This window comes from Dipodomys merriami, unplaced genomic scaffold (genome assembly GCF_024711535.1).
Source record: "Dipodomys merriami isolate MVZ:Mamm:240054 unplaced genomic scaffold, mDipMer1.0.p SCAF_177, whole genome shotgun sequence".
Lineage (NCBI taxonomy): Eukaryota > Metazoa > Chordata > Mammalia > Rodentia > Heteromyidae > Dipodomys > Dipodomys merriami.
The window spans coordinates 1186316-1212166 of NW_027203126.1; the positions used below are offsets into that span (position 1 = coordinate 1186316).

The 25851-nt window shown below is 43.5% G+C and overlaps 1 protein-coding gene and 1 pseudogene across 1 annotated transcript in view; both read right to left on the bottom strand.

Annotated features, from left to right (window-relative positions):
• Positions 1 to 21191, bottom strand: part of LOC138829849 (E3 ubiquitin-protein ligase RNF10-like) — a 35530-nt gene extending 14339 nt beyond the window's left edge. Inside the window, exons 1-7 of the mRNA XM_070026403.1 lie at positions 20946 to 21191; positions 9778 to 9974; positions 7553 to 7752; positions 5386 to 5476; positions 3101 to 3285; positions 2885 to 3021; positions 853 to 1013 (exon numbers count right to left, since the gene is read on the bottom strand). Of these exons, the coding sequence (XP_069882504.1) occupies positions 853 to 1013; positions 2885 to 3021; positions 3101 to 3285; positions 5386 to 5476; positions 7553 to 7752; positions 9778 to 9974; positions 20946 to 21102 (1128 nt within the window). The 5' untranslated portion in view covers positions 21103 to 21191. The remainder of the gene's footprint in view (positions 1 to 852; positions 1014 to 2884; positions 3022 to 3100; positions 3286 to 5385; positions 5477 to 7552; positions 7753 to 9777; positions 9975 to 20945) is intronic.
• Positions 3589 to 4313, bottom strand: LOC138829809 (small ribosomal subunit protein eS12-like; annotated as a pseudogene).
• Positions 21192 to 25851: the final 4660 nt, after the last annotated feature.

The following is a 25851-nucleotide window of genomic DNA, read 5'->3' on the forward strand; positions in this document are numbered from 1 at the left end:
GCTCTAGAGTGCAGGAACAGCACCCAAGCCCAGAGTTCAAGCCCTACGACCGACCAAAAAAAAAAGCATACTGGGCACCTGTGGTTTATGCCTGTAAGCAAAAAAAGTTAAGGACAGTGCCCAGACCCTGAGTTCAAGCCCCAGGACTGGCAAAAAAAAAAAAAAAAAGGAGTTGAGCACTGGTGGCTCATGCTTATAATTCAGCTACTCAGAAGGCTGATACATGAGGATAAAGGTTCAAAACTAGTCAGAGCATTCACTGAGCATATTTTTTGAGTGTCTTCTATGTACAAGATATAGTGTCAAATGTTTAATTCTGGAATCCAAGGACTAATAATAAAATAGAATAATGATGGGGATTTTACTACCCCAACAGCCCTCTAAAAAAGCTATTAGAATTTAGATAGTATGGTATGTCACAATAAACAAATCAACAACAAACAATCCAAAGCCCCCCTCCAAAAAAAAAAAACTTAGCCAAAGCAGACAAACTTGAGGAACTCATCTCCAATTAATTAGAAAAAAATTGGAAGTAGAGGAGTGTGGCTCAAGTGGTAGAATGCCAGCCATGAGCAAAAAAGTCAAGAGAGCCCACAAAGGCCTGTATTCAAGTCCCAGTAATGACACCAAAAAAGAAAAAAGATTTTAATCTATGCTTTTAGCTCTAGAAAGGACCTAAAAGACTTCTTTACCTTCCATTCTCATCACCACACAAGTCCAGTGCAGAGTGGCATTTCAAGCCATTCTCTGCTTATTAGCTTTAGTGTGGGCTGAAGTAATTTGTCCCTAGCATCTGTCCCCAGACATGAAGTTAAAAACATCTCTGTTTCTACTGTCCAATGAATTCTTTACCTTGAGCTCCTGGATAGCTGCCTCAATAAAACAAGACTCAGGAGTGTGCTTCTCTTCTGCCAGCTGCTGCTCCAATGCTACTTTCTCTTCCAGAACCACCCGTTGCAACACCTGCTCTTTAGAGGCCAATAGCAGCTTAGAATATTGGCTGTGCTGTTCATCTGCAAGAAAGCCAGTAAGGTCATAAAAATGAGACAATAGTTTATTGCTGAGTTCCAATGGCCTGTAATCCTAGCTACTCAGGAGGCTGAGATCTGAAGATCATGGCTTGAAGCCAGCCCAGGCAGGAAAGTCAATGAGACTCATCCCAGTTAATCAACAGAAAACTGGAAGTGGAGCTGTGGCTCAAAGTGGTAAAGAGCTAGCCTTGAGTGAAAAAGCTCAGGGACAGTGCCCAGACACTAAATTAAAGCCCTACAACTGACCCCTCCCCCCCCCAAAAAAATTACAAAAATACAATTCTCAGCCAGGCACTAGAGGCTAACACCTATAATCCTAGCTAGCTACCCAGGAGGCTGAGATCTGAGAATCACAATTCAAAGCCACTCCTGGCAGGAAAGCCTGTGAGATGATTATCTCTAAATAACCACTAGAAACCAGAAGTGGCTCTGTGACTCAAAGTGGTAGAACACTGGTCTTGAGCAAGCCCCACAACCGAAAAAAAAAAAAAGTCTTTAACTCTGACCCCTTAATATGAGAAGTCTAAGAAAATCAGAGATAAAAACCAAATATTTAGTTGCACAAGTACTTAAGTATATATAACATTATATAGAATGTCAGAAAAGTAGGAGCTGGGAATGTGGCTTAGTGATAGAGTGCCCAGCATGTATGAAGCTCTGGGTTCAATTCCCCAGTACCACATAAAGAGAAAAAGCTGGAAGTGGCACTGTGGCTCAAATGGTAGAGTGCTAGCCCTGAGCAAAAGAAGCTCAGGGACAGTGCCCAGGCTGAGTTCAAACACAAAACTGGCAAAAAAAAAAAAGGAAAACGAGTAATTCTAATAAATGGTTTATTACATGGTTTATTGAAAAGAATTTTATGGTATAGTTCAAATAGTTCAGCTCCTACCTAGTAGGGCATGAAGGCTTGAGTTCAAACCCCAGTACCCACAAAAGAAAGAAGGGAAGAAATTTCTAAGATGGAACAACCACTAACATTATAAAGAAATGTATATGTTCTAGGAGAAATGCAGGTGTCAGAATAGCAAATCTAATTTCAATTTCTTAAAATATATATGTACTGAAGAAAGTCTATAATTAACATTTTGTACCACCTTTAGGAAAATATCATAACTTTGATTTCTTTTCTTCCTTCTCCTAGATTTTCTGGAGTGGGGATTGAATCCCTGGCCTGTGCATCCTTGGCAAGCAATCTACCACTGAGATACATCCTCAGAGCTTGTTTTTTTTTTTTTTTTTTTTTTTGTCGGTCGTGGGGCTTGAACTCTGGGCCTGGGCGTTGTCCCTCAGCTCTTCAGCTCAAGGCGGGCGCTCTACCACTTGAGCTACAGCGCCACTTCCGGTTTTCTGGTGGTTTTATTGGAGATAGGAGTCTCATGGTCTTTCTTGCCCGGGCTGGCTTTGAACCGCGATCCTCAGATCTCAGCCTCCTGAGTAGCTAGGATTACAGGCGTGAGCCACCAGCGCACGGCTGTCAGAGCTTGTTTTTTTTAAAAATAGTTCTTACTATGTAGCATAGGCTAGAAACAGCTTACACAAAAAGAGTAAACTTCTGACACTACAAAGGGCTGGCAATGCAGCAATCCAATCTTTTTCTTTTTTTTTTGTCGGTCATGGGGTCTGAATTCTGGGCCTGGGCGCTGTCTCTCAGCACTTCAGTTCAAGTTCTACCACTTGAGCCACAGTGCCACTTCCAGCTTTGTCTGCTTATGTGGTGCTGAGGAATTGAACCCAGGTCCTCATACGTGCAAAGCAAGCACTCTACCACTGAGCCACCTTCCCTGCCCCATGCAATCCAATACTCTTAAAGGCTGTACTCAAGATTATCTGCCCCCAAAATAATGAGAACTCACCTCCTAGATGAATAGGATGGTCTACATTCATCCACTTGGATTTGGGCAAGGCTACTAACACTCCTTTCTCCCTCTTCATCAGCTGCATTGTAATGTTATCACCAACAACATACTGACGTGATTCTGTGGCAACCACACTGTAATAAGGACAGTTAGATGAAGCAGAGCAAGATGCTAGTGGACTTGAGCCTAACCTAGTAAAGGCCTCAGTCATACCTCTTGAGATCCTTCTTATGCACAGAACTGTAACAAATGGGACATTTACTCCAGGTCTTCTCGCTCAGTGAAAGATAATGCAGGATGCATGCCCAGCAGAAGATGTGTCCACAGCGGGTTATCTTCGCTGCAGTAGGTGGATAGAGGCATATTGGGCAAGATGGCACTTCATGGCTACAGATGCGCTGAAACAAAATGCCACCATAATTTCAGAACTGACCAGGGGTATCAAAGTTCAAAACGTCAGCCTCTCCCATCTCCTCTCATCCCTACTCAACACATTAAAATTATTTAACAATGTAGGAATAAAGGATGACAGCATTTTAAACAAATTGTTTACTAAATCATATATTTCACTTACAAAAACAATGAGTATGCATAGAGTGAAGGATTAACAGAGCACCATAAGTAATCTGCCAACAAATCTATCAATAACTTCCAAACAACTTTTGTTTATGCATATATATTTTTTAAAGTCAACTCTTTTTATTTGTTCATTTCTAGCATTTGAAGTACTCTTCGATGACATCCTTGGCCTGAGACTCTTTGCCATAGTCTTTAACTACACAACTGCAACCAACCACTTTATGGGGCTTTCCCTCTCGACCAATTTTGCAAAGACCTACCCACTCCCCTATTTTTTTGCTGTCAGCGACCTTAATAAGATTGATTTGGTGCTCAGCACAAAAGACCTCCACTGACTTGGACATACATGGGCTCACTGCAGTTGGATGTAAACACACAAAGGTGTGCTTGGCACTTGTCTAGGGTTTTGGCAGCTTCATGGATTCCACGTGCTAGGCCGTCGTGGATGAGGGCGGTCTTCAGCACCTCTTGTAAAGCAGCATTGACATCCATTACACCTCCAGCAGCAATGCCTTCCTCAGCCATGGTGGTGGATTATGGTGAAGCTGAATCTTGAGCGCACCTGAGCTTCCGCCTCCACATCGGGGCAGGGAAAGAGCTATGCATCTATTTTTAACTGGTATGTATTAAACTTAATAGGCCTATGTCAGTCTCAGAGGGCTTTATGAATTCTCACAGTAATAGCTTAATTAAAACAAAAACAGGCCAGTGGCTAGTGGCTCACATCTCTAATCCTAGCTACTCAGGAGGCTAAGATTTGAGGATCACAGTTCAAAGCCAGCCCCCAGTAGAAAAGTCCTAGAGACTCTTCTCCAATTAACCACCAGAAATGGCACTGTGGCTCAAGTGGTAGAGGGCTTGCCTTGGGCTAAAGAGCTCAGAACAACACGGGGGGGGGGGGGGGGGAGGACAAAGAAAGGAAAAAAAAAACTGCCATTCTGAAAGTGGTTCTCCATCAGTTACACTGTTAGGACCAGCAAGGACATACTTTAACTTCAGTTGGAAAGAAATATAACAATGACTTTGGCAGAAAGTGCAGTCCTTTTTTTTTTTAAAGAAATCTTTATTGAGATTGTGATTACATAAATTTCACAAATTTCACAGTATTGTAAGATAGTGATACTATTAAAGTCACAAACACATTTTAACCTTCACAAGGCAAATTGTCATCATCGTGGTCTATAACGTTTATGAATTCTATAAGCTTCGATGATACAACTATTTCTTCCAAATTGGGTGATATGTACATTTCTTTCGTTTTGCTTAGTATAAGCTATTCCCTCTTTCCCTTTTATTGCTGCCGGAGTTGCTTAGTTCATTTTTATCAATGTCCTGTGCAGCTGATGGGCCCCTCTGTTGTCTATGTTCCCATTTCCCTCTGATTCTATGTCCTCCTCTCCTAGCTTCACTCAGATGTGCACATACATATACACCACATATGTGGGAGTTATTTAGTAATGATACAAAAAAATTGAGTGGAGGTCCTTGTTTCATTAGTCCTGTTTAGTTTGTCATATCTCCTTGTATTTTGGATTTAACCTCCACCTATCAGGGAGACCATATGCCATTTGTCTCTCTGAAGCAAGTCCTTTTAACGGCTTGATCAGGAGGAGGGAACTACAGCCCCTCACAAGGGCCCTGCTTACTGCGTCCCCAGGGAGCGCTCGGTGGTGTAGATAGGACTGTTTATATACCTTTAGATCAGAGCCTTTCACATCCTATGCCTGCAAGCCAGTGTCAACTAGATCTACAAAGGAATTCTGGGAGGAAGCAAGGACTGGCCTCTGAGAACTATCTACCCACTAGGCAAGCAGAAAGGGCTATCAGTAGTACACACAGCCAACCAACAGCTGCTGTGTCACCACCTTCTCTTTTTTAGTTCTCTCCCACTAACTAACAAGTCTGTGTGAGCTACTCACCACTTGTTCCACAAAGTCCCAGTTGACTAAGGTATCAGGATCAGCAAAATGAGCTGTGTAGTCTTGGTCTTCAGACACTACAAACTGGCAGCTAGAAATAACAAGAAAAACAACAAAAAGGTCCTAAGCAGAAATTTGTCATCTCTTCACTCAAACTTCAAATGCAGGCCAGTAACAAGCATGGTTTATGAAGCACTGTAACAGGACTTTGAGCTCCATTTTAGAGCTCTGGTTCTAGAAGGAATCCAATCTAAGCAAGAAGTACAAACCTATGAAGTGTTCCCTTGAATTAATCTACCTCTACCAAACAATTCCTCCTCAAACCTTGGAACCCCAGAACACGGCTCATCTTCAAGGAAGTAGAAACTATTTTCAATCATCTGAGACCAGTTTATATAAAGTATACAAAAGGAATTACAGATATGACTCAAGTGGTAGAATGTTAGCAACAGCACCAAAAAAAAAAAGCTTACAATGTATACAGTAGTTAATTCAGTCTACAGCCAAAGTCGAATCTTATAACTAAGGCTACACAAAAGGATAGCTGGGCATGGCAGCACTTGCCTATGGCACTAACTACTTGGGAGGCTGATGTGAGAGGATCAGTTGAGCCCAGGAGTCTAAGGCCAAAATGAGCAACATAGTAAGATCTCAAAAAAAAAAAAAGCAGAAACTTTGTTTTTTTTTGGTCCTGGGGCTTGAACTCTGGCCTGGGAAATGGCCCTGAGCTCTTCAGCTCAAGGCAAGCATTCTACTACTTGAGCCACAGCACCACTTCCAGTTTTCTGGTGGTTAATTAGCAGTTAAGAGTCTCATAGACTTTCCTGCCCTGTCTGGCTTAGAACTGCGGTCCTCAGATTTCAACCTCATGAGTAGATAGGATTACAGGTGTGAGTCACCAGCCCCTGGTCTCTTTATTTTTTATTTTATTTTTTTTTAATGGGTTGTGGGGCTTGAACTCAGGGCCTACTCTGAGCTCTTTTGCTCCAGGCTAGTGCTCTAACACTTTGAGCCATAGCTCTACTTCTGGTTTTCTGGTGGTTAATTGGAGATAAAAGTCTCGTGGACAGGCTGGGAAGGTGGCTCAGTGGTAGAGTAGCTTGCCTTGCATGCATGAGACCCTGAGTTCAATTCCTCAGCACCATACAAGCAGAAAAAGCTGGAAGTGGCGCTGTGGCTCAAGTGGTAGAGTGCTAGCCTTGAGCTGAAGAGCTGAGGGACAGCGCCCAGGCCCAAAGTTCAGGCCCCATGACCAACCAAAAAAAAAAAAAAAAAAAAGTCTCATGGACTTTCCTGCCCAGATTGGCTTTGAATCATGATCCTCATATCTCAGCCTCCTGAGTAGCTAGGATTATAGGCATGAGCCACCAGAGCCCCGAAGGAATCAGTTTTTGATCAATACATGCCAAGCATTTCAACTTATTCAATTCACCCTTAAGAAATGTCCTTTCCAGGAAATGGAAGCAAGACATTTTTTTTTCTTTGTTAAACACTGTTTTTGCTTTCTTTTCTGTTTTGTTTGTTCACTTATCTGTCTTTGGGAGGGTAAGGGGGTACAGAAATGGAAGGACAAAGTGTAAACAAATGCAGCAGTGTGGTACTTACTATACACTATGCTGAAAATGAAGTATACAATTTGTGGAACTATACAACTGGAAGTGAGGGGTGGGGTGACACTGTCCAAAAGAAATGTACTCTTGGGGCCGGGAAGGTGGCTCAGTGGTAGAACGCTTGCCTTGCATGCATGAGGCCCTAGTTCGATTCCTCAGCACCACATAAGCAAAAAGAAAAAAAGCCGGAAGTGGCACTGTGGTTCAAGTGGTAGAGTGCTAGCTTTGAGCTGAAGAGCTGAGGGACAGCACCCAGGCCCAGAGTTCAGGCCCCACGACCGGACCCCCAAAAAAAAAAGTCAAAAAAAGTTTCAAATACATATCCAATTCCACTTTTTCTCTCTCAACATAGTACTCAAGTCATTTATTTAAGCATTATGTTTATATTAATATCAAGAACATGTAGTTGGAAAGTGAGTGAGAGAGGTAGGGGTAAGATAGAAACTGATCATCAATTAGCTTTCTACTTAAAAGCAAGGAAGCCTCCTCCCAGGATTCCTACCCCTTGAGTCTTCAATTTTATTCCCCCACGCCACCCTAGGAGTAGCAATACTCACTTGGCCTGTAAAAAAAGTTCCTTGTTGAAAGGCTTATGTCCCCACTTGTTCCTTTTTCCCCAGCTGCCATGTCCACTGCCTTCAAAGTGACCTGTCTGGCCACGAGGTTCAAAAGTAAAATTCAACAAGTGGTTCAGGTTGATCTTCTTAGGGCCAGAAAACTGGGCAGGGCTAAACTCTGCCCGTTGAGCCTCTGCTACCTAGAAAGAATGAGTTTTAGATTAAAACACCAATTTACAGCAAGAAAAGAGTCCCATTCTTCCTTCAAAGATTAAATAAAAAGAGGCTTAGATGGGCTGGGAAGGTGGCTCAGTGGTAGAGTGCTTGCCTCACATGCCTGAGGCCCTGGGTTTGATTCTCAGCACCACATAAGCAGAAAAAGCCAGAAGTGGTGCTGTGGTTCAAGTGGTAGAGTGCTTAGCCATGGGCTGAAAAGCTGAGGGACAGCATCCAGGCCCAGAGTTCAGGCCCCACAACCAACAACAACAACCACCAAAAAAAAAGAAAAAAAGAAAAAAAAAAAGGAAGGCTTTGAGAATCTTGGAATACTGAATGGAAGTAAAAAAGCCTTTATTATCCCACTACCTACACCATTTACTCTGTCCTGCTAAATGGCAATTCACTATTAAATGACAAGGCCCAGTCCCAACACCTCTAGACATCTTAAAAAGTACAACAATGTACACACTGGACTAATTTTCCCACACTCCCAGAAGACAACTACATACGTACCTTGTGTGCATGTGTGACTGTTTTCTCCTGGAGATCAAACCCAGGGCCTCATTCATGTATGCTAGGCACATGCTCTACATTTGAGTTTATACTAGCCTTCATTTTGTTTTTTTGGGTTTTTTTTTTTTTTTTTTTGGTGGTCGTGGGGCTGGAACTCTGGGCTTGGGCGCTGTCCCTGCGCTCTTCAGCTCAAAGCAAGCACTCTACCGCATGAGCCACAGATCTCAGCCTCCTGAGTAGCTAGGATTATGGGCATGAGCCACCAGCACCCAGCTTAACCTTCATTTTGTTAGCATCCAGACCATAGTTCAAGCCCCATGAGTGATTGGGGGGAGAGGGAAGGGGGAACAGACTAGTGGATTTTTCCCCAAGCCCAGTTTCCCATTTAATGTCCTAAAGCAGGCATACGATATCTCCTACTTATGGAGATTGTTTAGTTTTTGCGGCTTTTTTTTACTGTTCAAATTAATGCTGCAACAAGCATATTTGAGGCTAGATTTGTACACAATTGGGCACCTGAATTTTTCCTTTTTTCAGTGAAAGGGACTGATCTCAGGGGTTGCTTCATGAATACTAGGCAAGCTCCCTATCACTGAAGTACACCCTCAGCCCTCAATTATCTCTTTTGAATGTATGGAAGAAATGACTGGACCAAAGGACATGCCAAATGCAAATGAAAGGGTTTGCTGCCTAGTCAAATTTGGAAGTTTTTAGAACAAAGCACTTGCACATACACATGACAGATTCTAAGAAGGTGGAGGACTCTTAAGTTTGAAGTCAAGGTCAATATTTAGTAAGATCCTGCCTCAAAAGAAAAGTACAAGACAGACAGCAGGGCTGGGAAGGTGGCTCAGTGGTAGAGCGCTTGCCTTGCATGCCAGAGGCCCTGGGTTCGATTCCTCAGCACCACATACGCAAAAAGAAAAAAGCCGGAAGTGGCGCTGTGGCTCAAGTGGTAGAGCGCTAGCCTTGAGCTGAAGAGCTGAGGGACAGCACCAAGGCCCAGAGTTCAGGCCCCAAGACCGGACCCAAAAACAAACAAACAAACAAACTAGACAGACAGCAGTGGCCTATGACTCCTAACTACTCAGGAGGCTGAAATCCAGGAAATCATAGTTCAAAGACAGCCTAGGTCTGAGATTCATCTCTGACAAACCAGCAAAAGTGGTAAGTGGAGGTATGGCTCAAATGGTACAACACTAAAACCCAAGAGTGGTAAGAAAAGTACTACACAGAGTCCGGTACCCTATTAGCTACAATTTCTCAACACATGATTACATGTCTTCTTCCTCCAAGGAAATGTCTATAACTTCCTTCAGAGGAAGAAAGGAGGCAAAGTTCCACATCCAGTTAATCCTCAACTATATGACTGCTTTTTACCTATTCTTCTCCCTCTTGCTCTCTTCCTTTAGCTACTGACACACTGCAGGGGAAAAATTAAAAATCTAAATCTTATGTTTATGCTCTAGAAAGGACATTCTCAAATTACATACCTCATCTCGTCTTCCACCATTAAAAGAAGAGCTAAAGAGTTTGCTGCTGCCGCCGCCCCTTTGAGGAGGCATCTTATTAAAAGTTTTGCTTTTCTGTGAATTGGAGCGACGGGACTGGTTGCTAAAATTTTCATTTTTGGGGTAGGAAGGTTCACGTTTGCGATTATAACGTTTGGATCCATTTGAGTTCTTTCCATCTGAAAGCAAAAAAAAAAAAAACAGGAAATATGTTAAAAAGACATACACCTACATATATACACATATACACACACATAAAATTTTTCTCCACCTCTAGCAAAATATGGTTAATAATAGTGTTTTTAAATAAGGAAAAATAGGCCTTTCCATACCTCTAAGAAATCTAGGTTTAGGGCTGAGAAGGTGGCTCAGTGGTAGAGTGCTTGTCTTGTATGCATGATGCCCTGGGTTCAATTCCTCAGTACCATATACACAGAAAAAGCCAGAAGTGACACTGAGGCTCAAGTGGTAGAGCGCCAGCCTTGAGCTGCAGAGCTGAGTGAGGGAGAGTGCCCTGGCCGAGAGTTCAGGTCCCATGACAGACAAAAAAAGAAAAAAAAAAAGACGACGACAACGAAGAAGAAGAAGAAATAATCTAAGTTTAGCCACTTGAAAACCAGAAGAAGAAGGAGGAGGGGGAGGGGGAAGGGGGGAGGAGGAGGAAGGAGAAGGAGAAGAAGAAATAATAATCTAAGTTTAGCCACTGGAAAACCGGAAGTGGCGTTGTGGTTCAAGTGGTAGAGCACTCGCCTTGAGCTGAAGAGCTGAGGGACAGCGCCCAAGACAGAATTCAAGCTCCACAACTCAAAATAAATAAATAAATAAATAAATAAATAAATAAATAAATAAATAAATAAATGAGCAAAGTATATTATCTTATTGGGCCTTTCAATGATTTTCTCTGAGTTTATGAAAAGAAATAATACACTAAGCCAAACACAAGAGGAAGCAGAAGTTTGATGCTCCTTCAGGTGTAAGTTCATAGAAAAAATTTTACGTGGCCTGGGTCTTGCATCAAGTCTCAAAGTTTCCAGGTGCTACTTACTGATGCTCAACATCAAATAAATCTGACAGATTTCTCAAAAAAAAAATTTTTTTTTGTCAGTCTTTGTATTTTGCTTTGGCATTGTGACCACTGTGAACAGGAATGTCCTAAAGAGAGCCTGACTCGACATACTACTTAGACAGTGGTAACAGAACTTTCACTGTTTCCTCACTACTCAGGAAAAAGACCAGATAGGCTGGCTGAATATGCTTAGAGATGAGTTTGACAAGCCTGCACATACACAGCTGTGATGTCTAATTCTCACTTGTATGACAAAATGGAAATAACAACCTATATTTCCAGAAATATTAGCAGTTTTTATATGAATGAACTTACTCTAGAGAATCTCAATGTTTCATAAATGCGCTCCTCAAAAATTCCATTAGCAGGGCGGGTGGAGGCTGGGAAGGGATGTGAAGGGTAAACAAAGGAGGAGGCTACAATGCTTGATAAGAAATGTACTCATTATCTTGCCCATGTAATTGTAACCCCTCTGTACAGTATGTTCACAATAAAAAAAAAAAAAATTCCATTAGCAATGCTCAATAGTAAATGTATTCATTACCTTACTCATGAACTGTAACCCCTCTGGTACAGTATTCTTTACAATAAAAAATATATATATTTAAAAAATAAAAAATTTTAAACAATCTAAGTTTAGGACAGAGCTTAGCTCTCTGAGAAAAACAATACATAGTGTTGTGTTTTTTTTTTGTCGGTCATGGGGCTTGAACTCTGGGCCTGGGCACTGTCCCTCAGCTCTTCAGCTCAAGGCAAGCACTCTACCACTTGAGCTACAGCACCACTTCCGGTTTTCTGGTGGTATATTGGAGATAGGAGTCTCACGGTCTCTCCTGCCTGGGCTGGCTTTGAACCACGATCCTCAGATCTCAGCCTCCTGAGTAGCTAGGATTACAGGCGTGAGCCACCAGCGCCCGGCTACATAGTATTTTTTTGTTTCAAATGCTAAAGCCTAACTAAGGAAGTCCTTCTTTCAGGACAAATAAACTTTATAGACCAAATCACACAGCTTCTCAGTTTAAAGTGTCTCCAGAGCAGGAGTGAGGAACATTCAGCCTACAGATTATATGAGGCATAAGAAATCATTTGGTTTGGCCCTGATAAGGTAACCACAGTCAGGACTCAAAAGTCAATAAAGCTAAGTTTTTTTTCTTAGCAACATTAGTACCAGCTAAAGTCACATGCCAAAAAGCCCTTGAGGAGGAGAAGGGGGAAAGGAGTGGGAAGAGGAAGGAGGAAAGGAAAAAAGAAAGGGTCATGCTATATTAGGAATAGCTATCTTATCAATGACAGGAGACATTTGCTTTCAAGTTAGTATAGCATAAATGCTGTACTGCAAAAGGTTGCTTAGGCTATGTAGTAAGAGGCATTCAAGAGTAAAACAAGGGGCTGGGAATGTGGCTTAGTGGCAGAGTGCTTGCCTAGCATGCATGAAGCCCAGGCTTAGATTCCTCAGTACCACATGAACAGAAAAAGCTAGAACTGGCACTGTAGCTCAAGAGGTGGAGCACTAGCCTTGAACAAATTTATAACCTAACAACACTATAAGATTGTTAAGTAGCAGGACACAGGTAGTTCATGCCTGTAATCTTAGCTACTCAGGAGGCTGAGATCTGAGGATCACAGTTCAAAGCCAGCCCAGGCAGGAAAGTCCGTGAGACTCTTATCTACAATAAACCACTAGAAAACTGGAAGTGGTGCTGTGGGTCAAGCGGTAGAGCCCTCCCCTTGAGCTGAAGAGCTAAGGGATGCACCCAAGCCCAGAGTTCAAGCCCCACTACCAACAAAAAAAAAGACTGTCAGGTTTACAAAGATGTCAGACACCTTGTACTCATATACTGTTTTGTAGAATGGGAACTTCTTTGTACAACTACTTAAAGATAATAATAAAAATGTTTAAAAAAAAAAAGCTGGGCGCCATTGGCTCACGCCTGTAATCCTAGCTGCTCAGGAAGCTAAGATCTGAGGATCACGGTTCAAAGCCAGCCCAGACAGGAAAGTCTGTGAGACTCTTATCTCCAATAAACCACTAGAAAATCGGAAGTGGCGCTGTAGCTCAAGCAGTGGAGCACTCGCCTTGAGCTGAAGAGCTCAGGGACAGCGCCCAAGCCAGAGTTCAAGCCCCACCAATGACCAAAATAAAAAGTCTCAGAGACTTTCCTGCCTGGGCTGACTTTGAACCTTGATCCTTAGATTTCAGCCTCCTGAGTAGCCAGGATTACAGGCATAAGCCACCAGCGCCCGGCTTTAGAACACATTCTTAACATGTACAAGGCCCTGAGCTCAATTCCCAACACTGCCAAAAAATAAATAAAAACAAAACATAATTGCCAAACTTTATTATCTAGACTAATCCTACATTTTGACTCTTTAACTGTTGCTTTCAAGAGAGGCATCATCTTGGCTAGATCCTGGTGGCTCGTGCCTCAGGAGGCTAAGATGCAGAGGAGCACGGTTCAAAGGCAGCCTGGGCAGAAATATCTGAAAGACTCCTGAGCTGGAGGCATGGCTTCAACTGTGAGCAAGCAAGCAGAGCAAGCACAAAGGCCCTGGAGTTCAAGGCTCACTCCTGTCATCCTAGCTACTCAGGAGGCTAAAATATGAGGATTGCAATTCAAAGCCAGCCTGGGCTGGAAAGTCCAAGACTCTTACCTCCAATAAACCACAAGAAAGCTGGAAGTGGCACTGTGGCTTAAATGGTAGAGCGCTAGCCTTGAGCTGAAGAGCTGAGGGACAGTGTGCAGGCCCAGAGTTCAAATCCACAACCAACAACAACAACAACAAAAAAAGACACTCTAGCAAGGAAGCTATTTCATTTTTTTACCTATTACCACACTTGTAAGAAAACTTTCATAATGCTCTTTTAACTTCTCATTTCTAAACCAGATTACAGCAAATCACCACATGAAGATTTATGATTTAGGCATTAAAATCTCTCTTCTTGTCTTCCATTTGCCTAAGAATGTGAAGACAGACCTCTCAAGTGAGAAACTGGTTCTTATCTCTAAACCCAGGCAACAGGTAGCTAAAGCTTGAAGGTACTGTCTGGAACCTAAAGATAAAATTCAGAGTGCTATGTTTGAGATGTTTTGTTGACAATTTGCCAGAATATACATATCAATAACTCAGCAGTAGAATGTGTCCTCATTTCTCTGTTAGGAGCATAAGATGATATACTTTAGATTTTGGAAAACAAACTTAAAAGTTCATGTTCCAAGTTGGGGGCCAGTGGGTCAGGCCTGTAATCCTAGCTACTCAGGAGGCTGAGATCTGAGGATCACCGTTCAAAGCCAGCCAGGGCAGGAAACTCTGTGAGATTCTTATCTCCAATAAACCACTAGAAAACCAGACATGGTGCTATGGTTCAAGCGGTAGAGCGTTCACCTTCAGCTGAAGAGTGCGCAGAGCCCAAGCCCCACAATTGACCAAAAAAAAAAAAAATAGTTCATGTTCCAGAGAGAAACACAATCTATATTTTCATTTTTTATTTTGTTTTCTCCATTTTTTTCTTATGTTGTTCTGTTGTACGTGAAGTTTTTTGTTGTTGATATTGTTGTTTGTGCCAGTCCTAGGGCTTGAAACTCAGGGCCTGAGCACTGTCCGAGATTCTTTTGCTCAAGGCTAGCACTCTACTACTTGAGCCACAGCACCAATTCTGGCCTTTTATGTATGGTGAAGTTTTTTTTTTTTTTTTTTTTTTGGGGTCCGGTCGTGGGGCCTGAACTCTGGGCCTGGGCGCTGTCCCTCAGCTCTTCAGCTCAAGGCTAGCGCTCTACCACTTGAGCCACAGCGCCACTTCCGGCTTTTTTCTTTTTGCTTATGTGGTGCTGAGGAATCGAACCCAGGGCCTCGAGCATGCAAGGCAAGCGCTCTACCACTGAGCCACCTTCCCAGCCCATGGTGAAGTTTTAAACCAAAGCACTAGTGTATCTTTGAATCCTCAGGAGATTCTTTTTGTTGTTGTTGGTGGTGGTTGTGGGGCTTGAACTCTGGGCTTGGGCGCTATCCCTCAGCTCTTCAGCTCAAGGAGAGCACTCTACGGCTTGAGGCACAGCACCACTTCTGGTTTTCTAGTGGTTTATTGGAGATAAGAGTCTCATGGACTTTCCTGTCCAGGTTGGCTTTGAACCGGGCTGGCTTTGAACCATGATCCTCAGATCTCAGCCTCCTGAGTAGCTAGGATTACAGGCGTGAGCCACCGGCGCCCGGCAGGAGATTCTTTTTTTTTTGTCTGTCGTGGGGCTTGAACTCTGGGCCTGAGCGCTGTCCCTCAGCTCTTCAGCTCAAGGCGAGCGCTCTACCACTTGAGCTACAGCGCCACTTCCGGTTTTCTGGTGGTTTATTGGAGATAGGAGTCTCACGGTCTCTCCTGCCCGGGCTGGCTTTGAACCGGGATCCTCAGATCTCAGCCTCCTGAGTAGCTAGGATTACAGGCATGAGCCACCAGCGCCCGGCTCGGCAGGAGATTCTTATACATAGTCACAGTTAATAACTACCAAGAACTACTGTCAAGACACAGTCCAAAATGGCTAAGCCATTAGTTAAATGGCTCAAAGCTACAACCCACGATATTCAGAGTCAACAATTCGGAAAAACTTAATTCAGGATCTTAATTGTCCCACATGTTTTATGTAAAGGTCTCTGACAAGTAACAGCAAGCATACCTCATCTCTTTCCCCCATTACCAAATTAAAGGCCTTAAGTTTTTCAGCTGAGTTATCTGGCATCACATTTCTAGCTTTAGTTCTGACAGGTTGCACCAGCCGAGATCAGAATACCAGCCAGGAAGTTTCTGCTGCTGACTCATGCTGTAATCATGAGCAAGTAGCTTACCCATCCCATCATCAGAATGGTTGACAAGCACTTCCAGAGGGACAATATAAAGCCTTACTACAGCATCAACTGACAACAAATTGAATCCAGCTGAAATTAGTAATTCTGAATGAAAGGGAGAGAGAAGTGGTGATCAGGAATGATGTATGTGGCAGTATACTACCTGCTTGCTAAGTGGGTTTACTGTAAGAACTTGAGGACTGAAAGACAATCTGTGTAAAATGCCTATCATAGTGCCTGGCACATTTATTATTAATAAATACAAATCATTCCTGTCAGCTCCAACATGCTAAACCATATTAATCCAGCCCAGAGACCCTAAAACTCTTATAAAATCTTTCCCAAGTGGTTTTACTGAAAGTTTCTAATTACATCCATTTCCAAAGGCAAAAGCCTGCAGGTCCATTTACAGCAGTGTCATTCCTCAAGGCAGGTTACCTAGTAACCTAACTTCTGATACCAGAACAACAGGAAGAGTGTCAGGAGTGCTTCACACTACCAACCTCAAAATAACTGCTGCATAATACCTGACCTTCCCTTAACCTCCATGGCTATACTATTCACCACAGAGATGGCCAAGAGACTGGATCTTGGCCAGGGGCCACTGTTTGCCTACAAAGTGCCTAACCTGTCCTGCCTCTTTTTCCTTTCTTTTTTTTTGGCCAGTGGTGGGGCCTGAACTCTGGGCCTGGACACTGTCCCTCAGCTCTTCAGCTCAAAGCTAGCACTCTACTAAAGCACAACTTCCGGCTTTTTCTGCTTATGTAGTGCTGAGAAATCAAACCCAGGGCCTCATGCATGCAAGGCAAGCACTCTACCACTGAGCCACCTTCCCAGCCCAAAAGAAATGTACTCTTTTTTTGTTTTTTGTCAGTCATGGTGCTTGAACTCTGGGCCTGGATGCTGTCTCTCAGCTCTTCAGCTCAAGGCTAGCACCCTGCCTCTTGAGCTATAGAGCCACTTCCAGCTATATCTTTTTATCTTACTCTTCCTGTTCTTCCTTCAACTCAGGACTCAAATTCAAGGGATCCTTTTTCCAGGGTTCCTTTCAGCAATTTCCAAAAGGATCATGCATATCAAGTGTAGAGTCAGCTTTTGAAATATACAGAAATTTTTTCATGGAATTGTGTAGAGCCTGAGTCTATCTTCTGGTTCATGGGAAACAGAAGTCACCCTATCAGAGGTCCTGAGTAGCTTAAGTAGCAACACTAGTCTTAGTTAACAATATTTTCTCATTTTATTTTTGTTGTTGTTTTAAGGTAGGGTCTTGCTCTTTAACTCTATCCTCCGGCCTCAGCTCCCAAATTCCAGAGACTGCAAGTACTACCTTCCTTGCCCAGCTGCAATGTTCATAAGATATTTGCTACCCTATAGATCAGCTCTAAAAATAAGCCAGTATGTAGTTTCCAAATTTTTTGTCTCTACATATTCTGACATTTTTTTTCCTAACTGCTAGCTGCTCATAAACAATTGATAAAGTTGTATTAGATACAAACAACATCTTTCTTCACTAAGGGAATACACACTGCAGAAGCCATAAAAGTAGGCACCAAGCCAGGCGCCGGTAGCTCACGCCTGTAATCCTAGCTATTGAGGAGACTGAGATCTGAGGATCACAGTTCAGAGCCAGCCCAGGCAGGAAACTCCAAGAGACTCTTATCTTCAATAAACCACTAGAAAACTGGAAGTGGTGCTGTGGCTCAAGGGGTAGAACGCTGGCCTTGAGCTGAAGAGCAGAGGGAAAGCGCCAAGGCCTGGAGTTCAAGCCCCACGACTGACAAAAAAAATAAGTAGGCACCAGCAAGGACAACAAATACTGCCAAGCAACAAGTACACCACACCAAAGCTGGTACCACCCAAGACATACTTGTGTATTTCGTGAAAGCGAACAAAACATCCTTTCTATGTGTTGTACCCTTCTTCTGAAGTTTTCAATTAAGTGTTTAACTATAAAAAAAAATCAGAATTAAAAGTCAGAATTAAGGGAACAACTAATAATCACTCTATACAACTGTTTGAAATGTTAACAATGACAATGACTGGCTTTGGTCAAACTACAACAGTACTTGGTGCCATACTAGTGGGTAATTAGTTCCATTCACAACATATTCAGTCAAAGGCAGGAATAAAATGCCTTCAGCACCTTAGCTTTTTGTTGTCTTATTTGGTTTGGGTTGTCACAAGTTTTCACCTATTGTTCACTAAGGAATAAACAAGGATTTATTGTAGCTGACTCATAAGTAACCAGGTTACAGGCCTAAAGAGCCCTGGAGCCTGGCACCAGTGGCTCACGACTATTTCTAGCTACTTTGGAGACTGAGATTGGAAGGATCAAAATCTGAGGTCCAGTCCAGGCAGAAAAGTTCGAGACCACCCCCCATCTCAAGCACATGCTGGACACAGTGGTGCATGCCTGTTATCCTAACTGGGGCAACTTAAAACAGGCAGCCTGAAGCCCAAGTGAGAGTGCCCTATCTCAAAAAAGTATAAAAAAAGGTTAGAGAAGTAGCTCAATGGTACTGGGTCTGCCTAACAGGTGTAAGACCCTGCATTCAAACCCTAGTACCATCCCCCCCCAATAAAAAAAGCCTTAAATAAAATTAGTTAAGGAGCCAGATGCTGGTGCCTCACGCCTGTTATCCTAGCTACTCAGGAGGCTGAGATCTGAGGATCACGGTTCAAAGCCAACCCCGGGCAGCAAAGTCCGTGAGACTTATCTCCAATAAAACAATAGAAAAACAGAAGTGGTGCTGTAGCTCAAGTGGTAGAGCACTCAACTTGAGCTGAAGAGCACAGGGACAGCGCCCAAGCCCAGAGTTCAAGCCCCACTACTGAAAAAAAAAAAAAAAAATTACTTAAGGAAAGGTGGCTCAGTGGTAGAGTGCTTGCCTTACATGCATGAGGCCCTGGTATTGATTCCTCAGTACCACATAAACAGAAACAGCTGGAAGTGGTGCTGTGGCTCAAGTGAGAGAGCACTAGCCTTGAGCTGAAGAGTGAGGGACAGTGTGCAGGCTGAGTTCAGGCTCCATGACCGACAAAAAAAAAAAAAAAAAAAAAAAGTTAAGAATTCAGTTGAGGGGCTGGGAAGGTGGCTCAGTGGTAGAGCGCTTGCCTTGCATGCCTGAGGCCCTGGGTTCGATTCCCCAGCACCACATAAGAAAAAAGAAAAAAGCCGGAAGTGGCGCTGTGGCTCAAGTGGTAGAGCGCTAGCCTTGAGCTGAAGAGCTGAGGGACAGCGCCCAGGCCCAGAGTTCAGGCCCCACGACCGGACCCAAAAAAAAAAAAAAAAAAAAAAATTCAGTTGAAAACCAGGTGCTGGTGGCTCATGCCTGTAATCCTAGCTTTCAGGAGGATGAGACCTAAGAATTATGGTTCAAAACAGCTTGGGCAAAAAAAGTCCATGAGACTCTGACCTCCAATTAACCACTCAAAAACCTGAAGTGGAGCTGTGGTTCAAAGTGCTAGAGCCCTAGTCTTGAGCTAATGCTCAGTGACAGTGCCTAGGCCCTGAGGTCAAGCCTCAAGACTGACAACAACAACAACAATAATAATTCAATTGACGCTGGGCACTTGTGGGTCATGCTTAAAATCCTAGCTACTCTATTGGGAAGCAGGGATCTGAAAAATCCAGGCTCAAAGCCAACCCGGGTAGAAAATGTGAGACTCTTACTTCCAATTAACCACCAATAAACTAAAAGTATAGCCCAAAATGGCAGATCACTGGCCTTGGGGGGAAAGGGAAAAGTGAAAAAGTGAGGCCCCTGAGGTCAAGCCCTAGTACTGCCACCAAAAAAATAAATGCAGCAGTGACACCCGCTACACACTACAAACTACACAACTTATGGGTGGAAACTGGAAGAAAAAAAACTGAGAACAGAGGAAGGGATGATATTGTCAAAGGAAAAGAATTGTACTCATTACTTGAGTTATGAAACTGTAACTCCTCTATATATCTCTTTTATAATAACAATAATAAAAAAAAGTTACTTTTTTTTTTTTTTTGCCAATCCTGGGGCTTGAACTCAGGGCCTGGACACTGTCCCTGAGCCTCTCTGTACTCAAGGCTAGCATTCTACCACTTGAGCCACAGCACCTCTGCCAGCTTTTTCTGTTTATGTGGTACAGCTGAATCAAACCCAGGGCTTCATGCATGCTAGGCAAGCACTCTACCACTAAGCCACATTCCCAGCCCTAAAAAGGTTACTTTGTTTTAAAATTAGCCTTACAGACGTTTGATCTCAAAATGTTTTAAACAACTAAATCTCTAAGTTTAAGGACTCCAAATAGTTCCCTATCTGCACACATCCTCATGCTCACAGGCAGTATCTTCTAATTACTGTAAATATAAAGAAAATACAAAAGAGAGCAAAGATTAGTACACAAGCTTTGATGTAAGATAGAGAATGGTGAATTCTAGATTCTGCCAAGTTTCTAACATCTTCCCTCTCAACTTGTTCCTTACTTTAAAAGGCACAACTCTTACCTTGCTAAACAGGTTAATGACTGGGGTACAGATAGCAGATAAAAGCCAGGATAAGCCCTCAGTAAATAGCAGCTGTTAAAATTATCCTCGGGACAAAAGACTGAGAAGCATGACTACAGATTTGACAAAAATCTTGCCAGTTAAAGGGCAATTACTGCAGCCTCGTAGTACACACATACACAAGGTACCTTCTTGGTACCTAATAGCTACCTAGAACTCTTGTGAGCTCTTAATTCATTTAGTATTCTATGAGCTCCCCCCTGTACAGATTAAAGAAATTCAGCCACTGACTCAAGGTTTGCACCCAAAAGACTGAATCCTTATCTACTACAACAAACAGAACGAAGTCACTCAAAGAGGCACAGATCTGAGGCCAGAGTAAATGAAAAAAAGTCAGTCTGAAGAGCCCTTGGGGCCCCACCCTCTCTCGTTTAAACTTGGGTCCTGTTCACCACCCAATACGAACTCCAAGACGTATTTTAGAGGGGACCGACCCGAAGATACCAGGCAAAGCGGGGTCTGAAGGCCTGACTGTAGGCGTACTACCTGGAGAACCTCAGTTTCCTCATCTGTAAAGGGAGAGAACCGCTCCAATTTCACCAGCTATTGTGAGTAAAGATGCACGGACCGGAACAAACCAAGTAGCACGACCGGTGCTGATTCATTGTAAATAACAGGCGCCAGGGAAGGGGGGAGGAAGGGGGGACCATCGTAGAAAGCGTGGCTTGTCCCCGAGTGACCCACAGCCCTCGGGCTGGCTCTTACCGCTCTTGGGTTTAGACTCGCCAGCCGGCCCAGCCGAGGCGGAGCGGGGCGGCTGTTGCCCTTTGCTGCTGCCCGAAGAGGCGGAGGAGCTGTTGGAGCCGCTGTTCTTGTCCATGTCGGAAGCGGTGGCGGCGGCGTTGGGGGAGCTCTGCGGCATCAACGGGGGCCTCGGCGGCGGCGGCGGTCGGAGCGGAGCGGGCGCGGCGGGGACCCAGGCTCATGGCGTTCAGGGCCGGCGGGGGTCGGCGGCGGCAGCGGTTCTCGGCCTTCATGGCGACATTTTTCCCTGTTTCCTTCCTTGGCTTCTCAAAATGGGAAGAGAAGCGAAAGGCGGGGCTGCGGAGCCCGGCGGCGGCGGAGGTGACCGAGACGGAGGAGGAGGCCGGGGCTCGGAGGTCCGGGCCGGGCCTGGCGGGGCGGAGGCTACGGGGGAAGGGGAGGCGAGGGAGGGTGCGCGAGCCCCGCCGGCCGGCCGGACACGCTCTCCCGCCGCGGGGCAGGAGAGAGGGGTGGTTGTCTCGATGTCGGGGACGAGTGTCTCCGACACAGCGACCGACACTCGCCTCTGGGCCGAGGCCGAGCTGCTCCGGGAATGGCGACGAGTCGCCAAACAGCATCTCAAAGAACCCGGATGGACTATTTATAGAGTGGAGAAGCTACCTGATGCATTCTGGGAAACGTAGTTTTCTTGTTTATCCGGGCCCTCGCCACTGGTGGGGCGCGTAGGATTATGGGACTTATAGTTCCTGGCAAGAGCAGGGTTGGGCTGTTTGGTTTGGTTTAGTTTAGTTTTGTAAGCACGCTAAGACGCAGTAGTAACACATACTCATAATAAAGCAGCCGAACCTTGGAATATTTGTGGAACATATTCATTGGGGTTTTTTTGGTCTGTGGCTCTTATTCTAGTATTAATAGGTTTCTGGCTTTTATTCCCTCATGCGTTCATTTACCATCACTTTGCTTTGCTTTTTGTTCCTTTTTTTTTTTTTTTTTTTTTTCCTTTTCCTGCTTTTTAAGCTGAAGATCAAATCCAGGGTCTCTCCCTTTAAACTAGCAGTCATAATCCCCGGAGCACGAGTAGAATTTTAGCAGTCACTTAAAAGTGAATGACAACAAGCCGCACCACAGTGGCTCACGCCTGTCATCCTAGCTACTCAGGAGGCTGAGATCTGAGGATTGTGGTTCAAAGCCAGCCCGGGCAGGAAAGTCTGTGGGACTCTTATCTCCAATTAACCACCAGAAAACCAGAAGGGGCGCTGTGGCTCAACTGGTAGAGCGCTCACCTTGAGCTGAAGAGCTCTGGGACAGCTCCCAGACCCAGAGTTCAAGCCTTAGGACTAGCCCCCCAAAAAAAAGAATGACTGGATCTCTAATGGGGCCCCTCCCCTTCTTGGTTCATGGCAAAGGAGACATTAATACGCATACATAAATGCTTTCTGTGCAGTAACAGTTTAAGTGGGGATAAATGAAGATCATTTATCAGAATATCGTATTTCTAATTTTCCTTAAAATGCCCTTCACCAGTTCCAGTATTGCTTCTCTTGTTTTACACACACACACACACACACACAAATCATATCAAAAATCTAGTAAAATAGCTATTCAGCTAGTTTGTTTAATTTGATATCCAGAAGAAACAACAATAACCTAAATCTTAAGGTCCATTTTATTTATTTAATGTATGTATGTATTTATTTTGGTGCTGTGCTAAGGCTCTTGCTCAGATTTTTTCAATTAAAGTTGTCACTCTACCACTTTAATCACACCTCCACTTACAACTTTTTATACTGATTAGTTGGAAATAAAGAGTTCAAATAATAATTGTTCTTATCAGGCTGGCTTTGAACCACTATCTATGATCTATTCATTTTTTTTTTTGCAAGTCATGGGGCTTGAACTCAGATCATAGGCACTGCCCCTGAGCTCCTTTTGTTCAAAGCTAACATTCTACCACTTGAGCCACAGCACCACTTCTGGCTTTTTCTGTTTATGTGGTAGTGAGGAATTGAACCCAGGGCTTAATGCATGCCAGACAAGCACTCTACCACTAACTCACATTCCCAGCCCTGGTCTATTCTAAAATATTACTAGATGTACTTACATATTACTAAGATACCTTCTAAAAGGATCTTAGTGTAAAATAGGCATAACAATTCTGAACTTATGGATGAATCATTTCTCCATGTCATTCATAAAAATAAGAGAGTAAAAGAGAAATCCCAGTGTAGAAGATGTCCATCTGTCAGGCTATATAAAACCAGAAAAAGACTTTTCAGTTCAAAATAGTTTCTTAAGATCCTTGGCTCTTTCTCCTTGTGAAATATTTACAGAAAATATAATTTTAAAAAGGGAATTCAAGCAGAAACAGAGAAAGGAAAGCAAAGCAAAACAATATAACTTCCATTCTCTCTTTTTGCACAAGATGGTCTCATTATCCTTTCCCTAAAAAACACTGAAATCTGGGACTGAAGTAAAACACCCATGACATGCCAGTGAGCTACAAATGTAGCTTTGCATGAGCAGAAGACAAAGAATATCTGATGTTTGATTCTGGCTTGCTAAATAGATACCTGAATTTTAGTTTGCATTTATGACTTCCTAAAGGTTCATAAAATAGTCAGGCCAAAAGAAATCTTTCATTGTTGTTTATTTTTCAAAGTAGTCTAGCATATGTTTCTCAAGGATGGTCTCTAAGCACAAGAGCCTAAAATTACAATCATCAATACTGGGGGGAAAATGTTCTAGAGAACTGACATATATAATCCAATTATACTACTTCTGGGTAGATACCTGAAGGAAATGAAAGAAACATCAGTTACCTCCACATGCATGTATGCATGGACAGATAAAAGAATAGAGAAAATATAAAATGATATAGATAGATAGATAGATAGATAGATAGATAGAAAGATAGATAGAAAGATATCCTAAATGGCCTTTGAGTATTGAAAGACTAAGTAGCCTCCATATCTTAGAGGAAATGCATGGGTCTTTAGTATTATGATAGTGCAATGGGATATTATTTAACCATTAAAAGAGAGAGAAGGAGAGAAAGAGAAAGAGAGAGAGAGAGAGAGAGAGAGAGAGAGAGAGAGAGAGAGAGAGAGAGAGGAGAGAACCAGGTCCTGGTGGCCCATGTCTGTAACCCTAGCTACACAGGAGGATGAGATCTGAGGATCTTAGCCTAAACTCAGCCAGCCCAGGCAGGAAAGTCTATGAGATTTTTTTTTTTTTTTGTCACTCATGGGGCCTGAACTCTGGGCCTGGGCATTGTCCCTCAGCTCTTCAGCTCAATGTGTGCACTCTACCACTTGAGCCACAGGGCCACTTCCAGCTTTTTCTGCTTATGTAGTGCTGAGGAATCAAACCCAGAGCCTCATGCATGCAAGGCAAGTACTCTACCACCAAGCCACCTTCCCAGCCCAGTCTGTAAGATTCTTATCTCTAATTAACCACCAGAAAAACCAGAAATGGCACTGTGGCTCAAGTGGAGGAGTGCTAGGCTTGAGCTAGCCTTCAGCTCAGGGACAGTGCCCAAGCCCAGAGTTGAAGCCCTAAGACCTACAAAAAAAGAAAGAGAGAGAGAGGGCAACACGTCTTGAGTTTCAGGCTTCTGTGGGCTACATATCCAGGTCTTACGGAGGAGGAGGAGGAAAGGGGAAAGGGAGGAAGAGGGGGAGAAGGGGGAGGGGGAGGAGGAGGAAGAAAGAAACAGGAGAAGCCGGGTGCTGGTGGCTCATGCCTGTAATCCTAGCTACTCAGGAGGCTGAGATCTGAGGATCGCGGTTCAAAGCCAGCCCGGGCAGGAGAGACCGTGAGACTCCTATCTCCAATAAACCACCAGAAAACCGGAAATGGCGCTGTAGCTCAAGTGGTAGAGCGCTCGCCTTGAGCTGAAGAGCTGAGGAACAGCGCCCAGGCCCAGAGTTCAAGCCCCACGACCGACAAAAAAAAAAACAAAACAAAAACAAACAAACAAAAAAAAGTAACAGGAGAATGAAGTAATGTCATTTGGAGAAAAAAGGGTGGAACTGGAGATCATCATATTAAAAATAAGACACAAAGAAATTATCACATTTTTCTTCATATATGGGAACAAGAAAAGGGAAGGAAGGAAGGAAGGAAGGAAGATAAGAAGGGAGGAAGGAAGGGAAGGAGAAAAGAAGGGAGGAAGGGTGGAAGGGAGGGAGGAAGTCAGTAGTAGCCTCTGATGTGGAAGAGATACATAAATACATTTACTGATTCAAATCTTTGGTAATGGGGTCCAAGATGTTACATTGTAAAGATCAAACCACTGGGGGCCTGAACCAGAAGAACCATGAGTTCCAGTATGAATTCAAAACCATTCTAAACTATATAGCAAGATAGAATCTCAAAAAAATATAAAACCAGACACAATTAATATTAATCAAAATCAAACCAGATGATTCTACACCAAAGTCTGCAAGAATTGACCTTGTGATTGTCACCTTTTAACAGCATGCCTCAGTTTCCCCCTAAGGTACTCCTGATGCCAGTTACTATTGGTTAGTAACATTAAGGGATGGCCTGTGAAAAGTGATCAGAAGCTCAATCCCCAAGGTCTTCTCATTCTTAACGAAAACTTACTTCCACTTTTAATTTAAATTTTAAAAATTGGGGGAGGGGGAAAGGAAGAATGTGAGAGGATACTGGGTATTAAACTCAGTTTAATCCCTGGATGCTGTTCCTGAGATTTTTTTTTTGTTCACAGCCCCTTACCATCTGACTCAAAGCTCCAGCTTTTTTTTTTTTTAGGTCCGGTCATGGGGCCTGAACTCTGGGTCTGGGCGCTGTCCCTCAGCTCTTCAGCTCAAGGCTAGCGCTCTACCACTTGAGCCACAGCACCACTTCCGGCTTTTTTCTTTTTGCTTATGTGGTGCTGAGG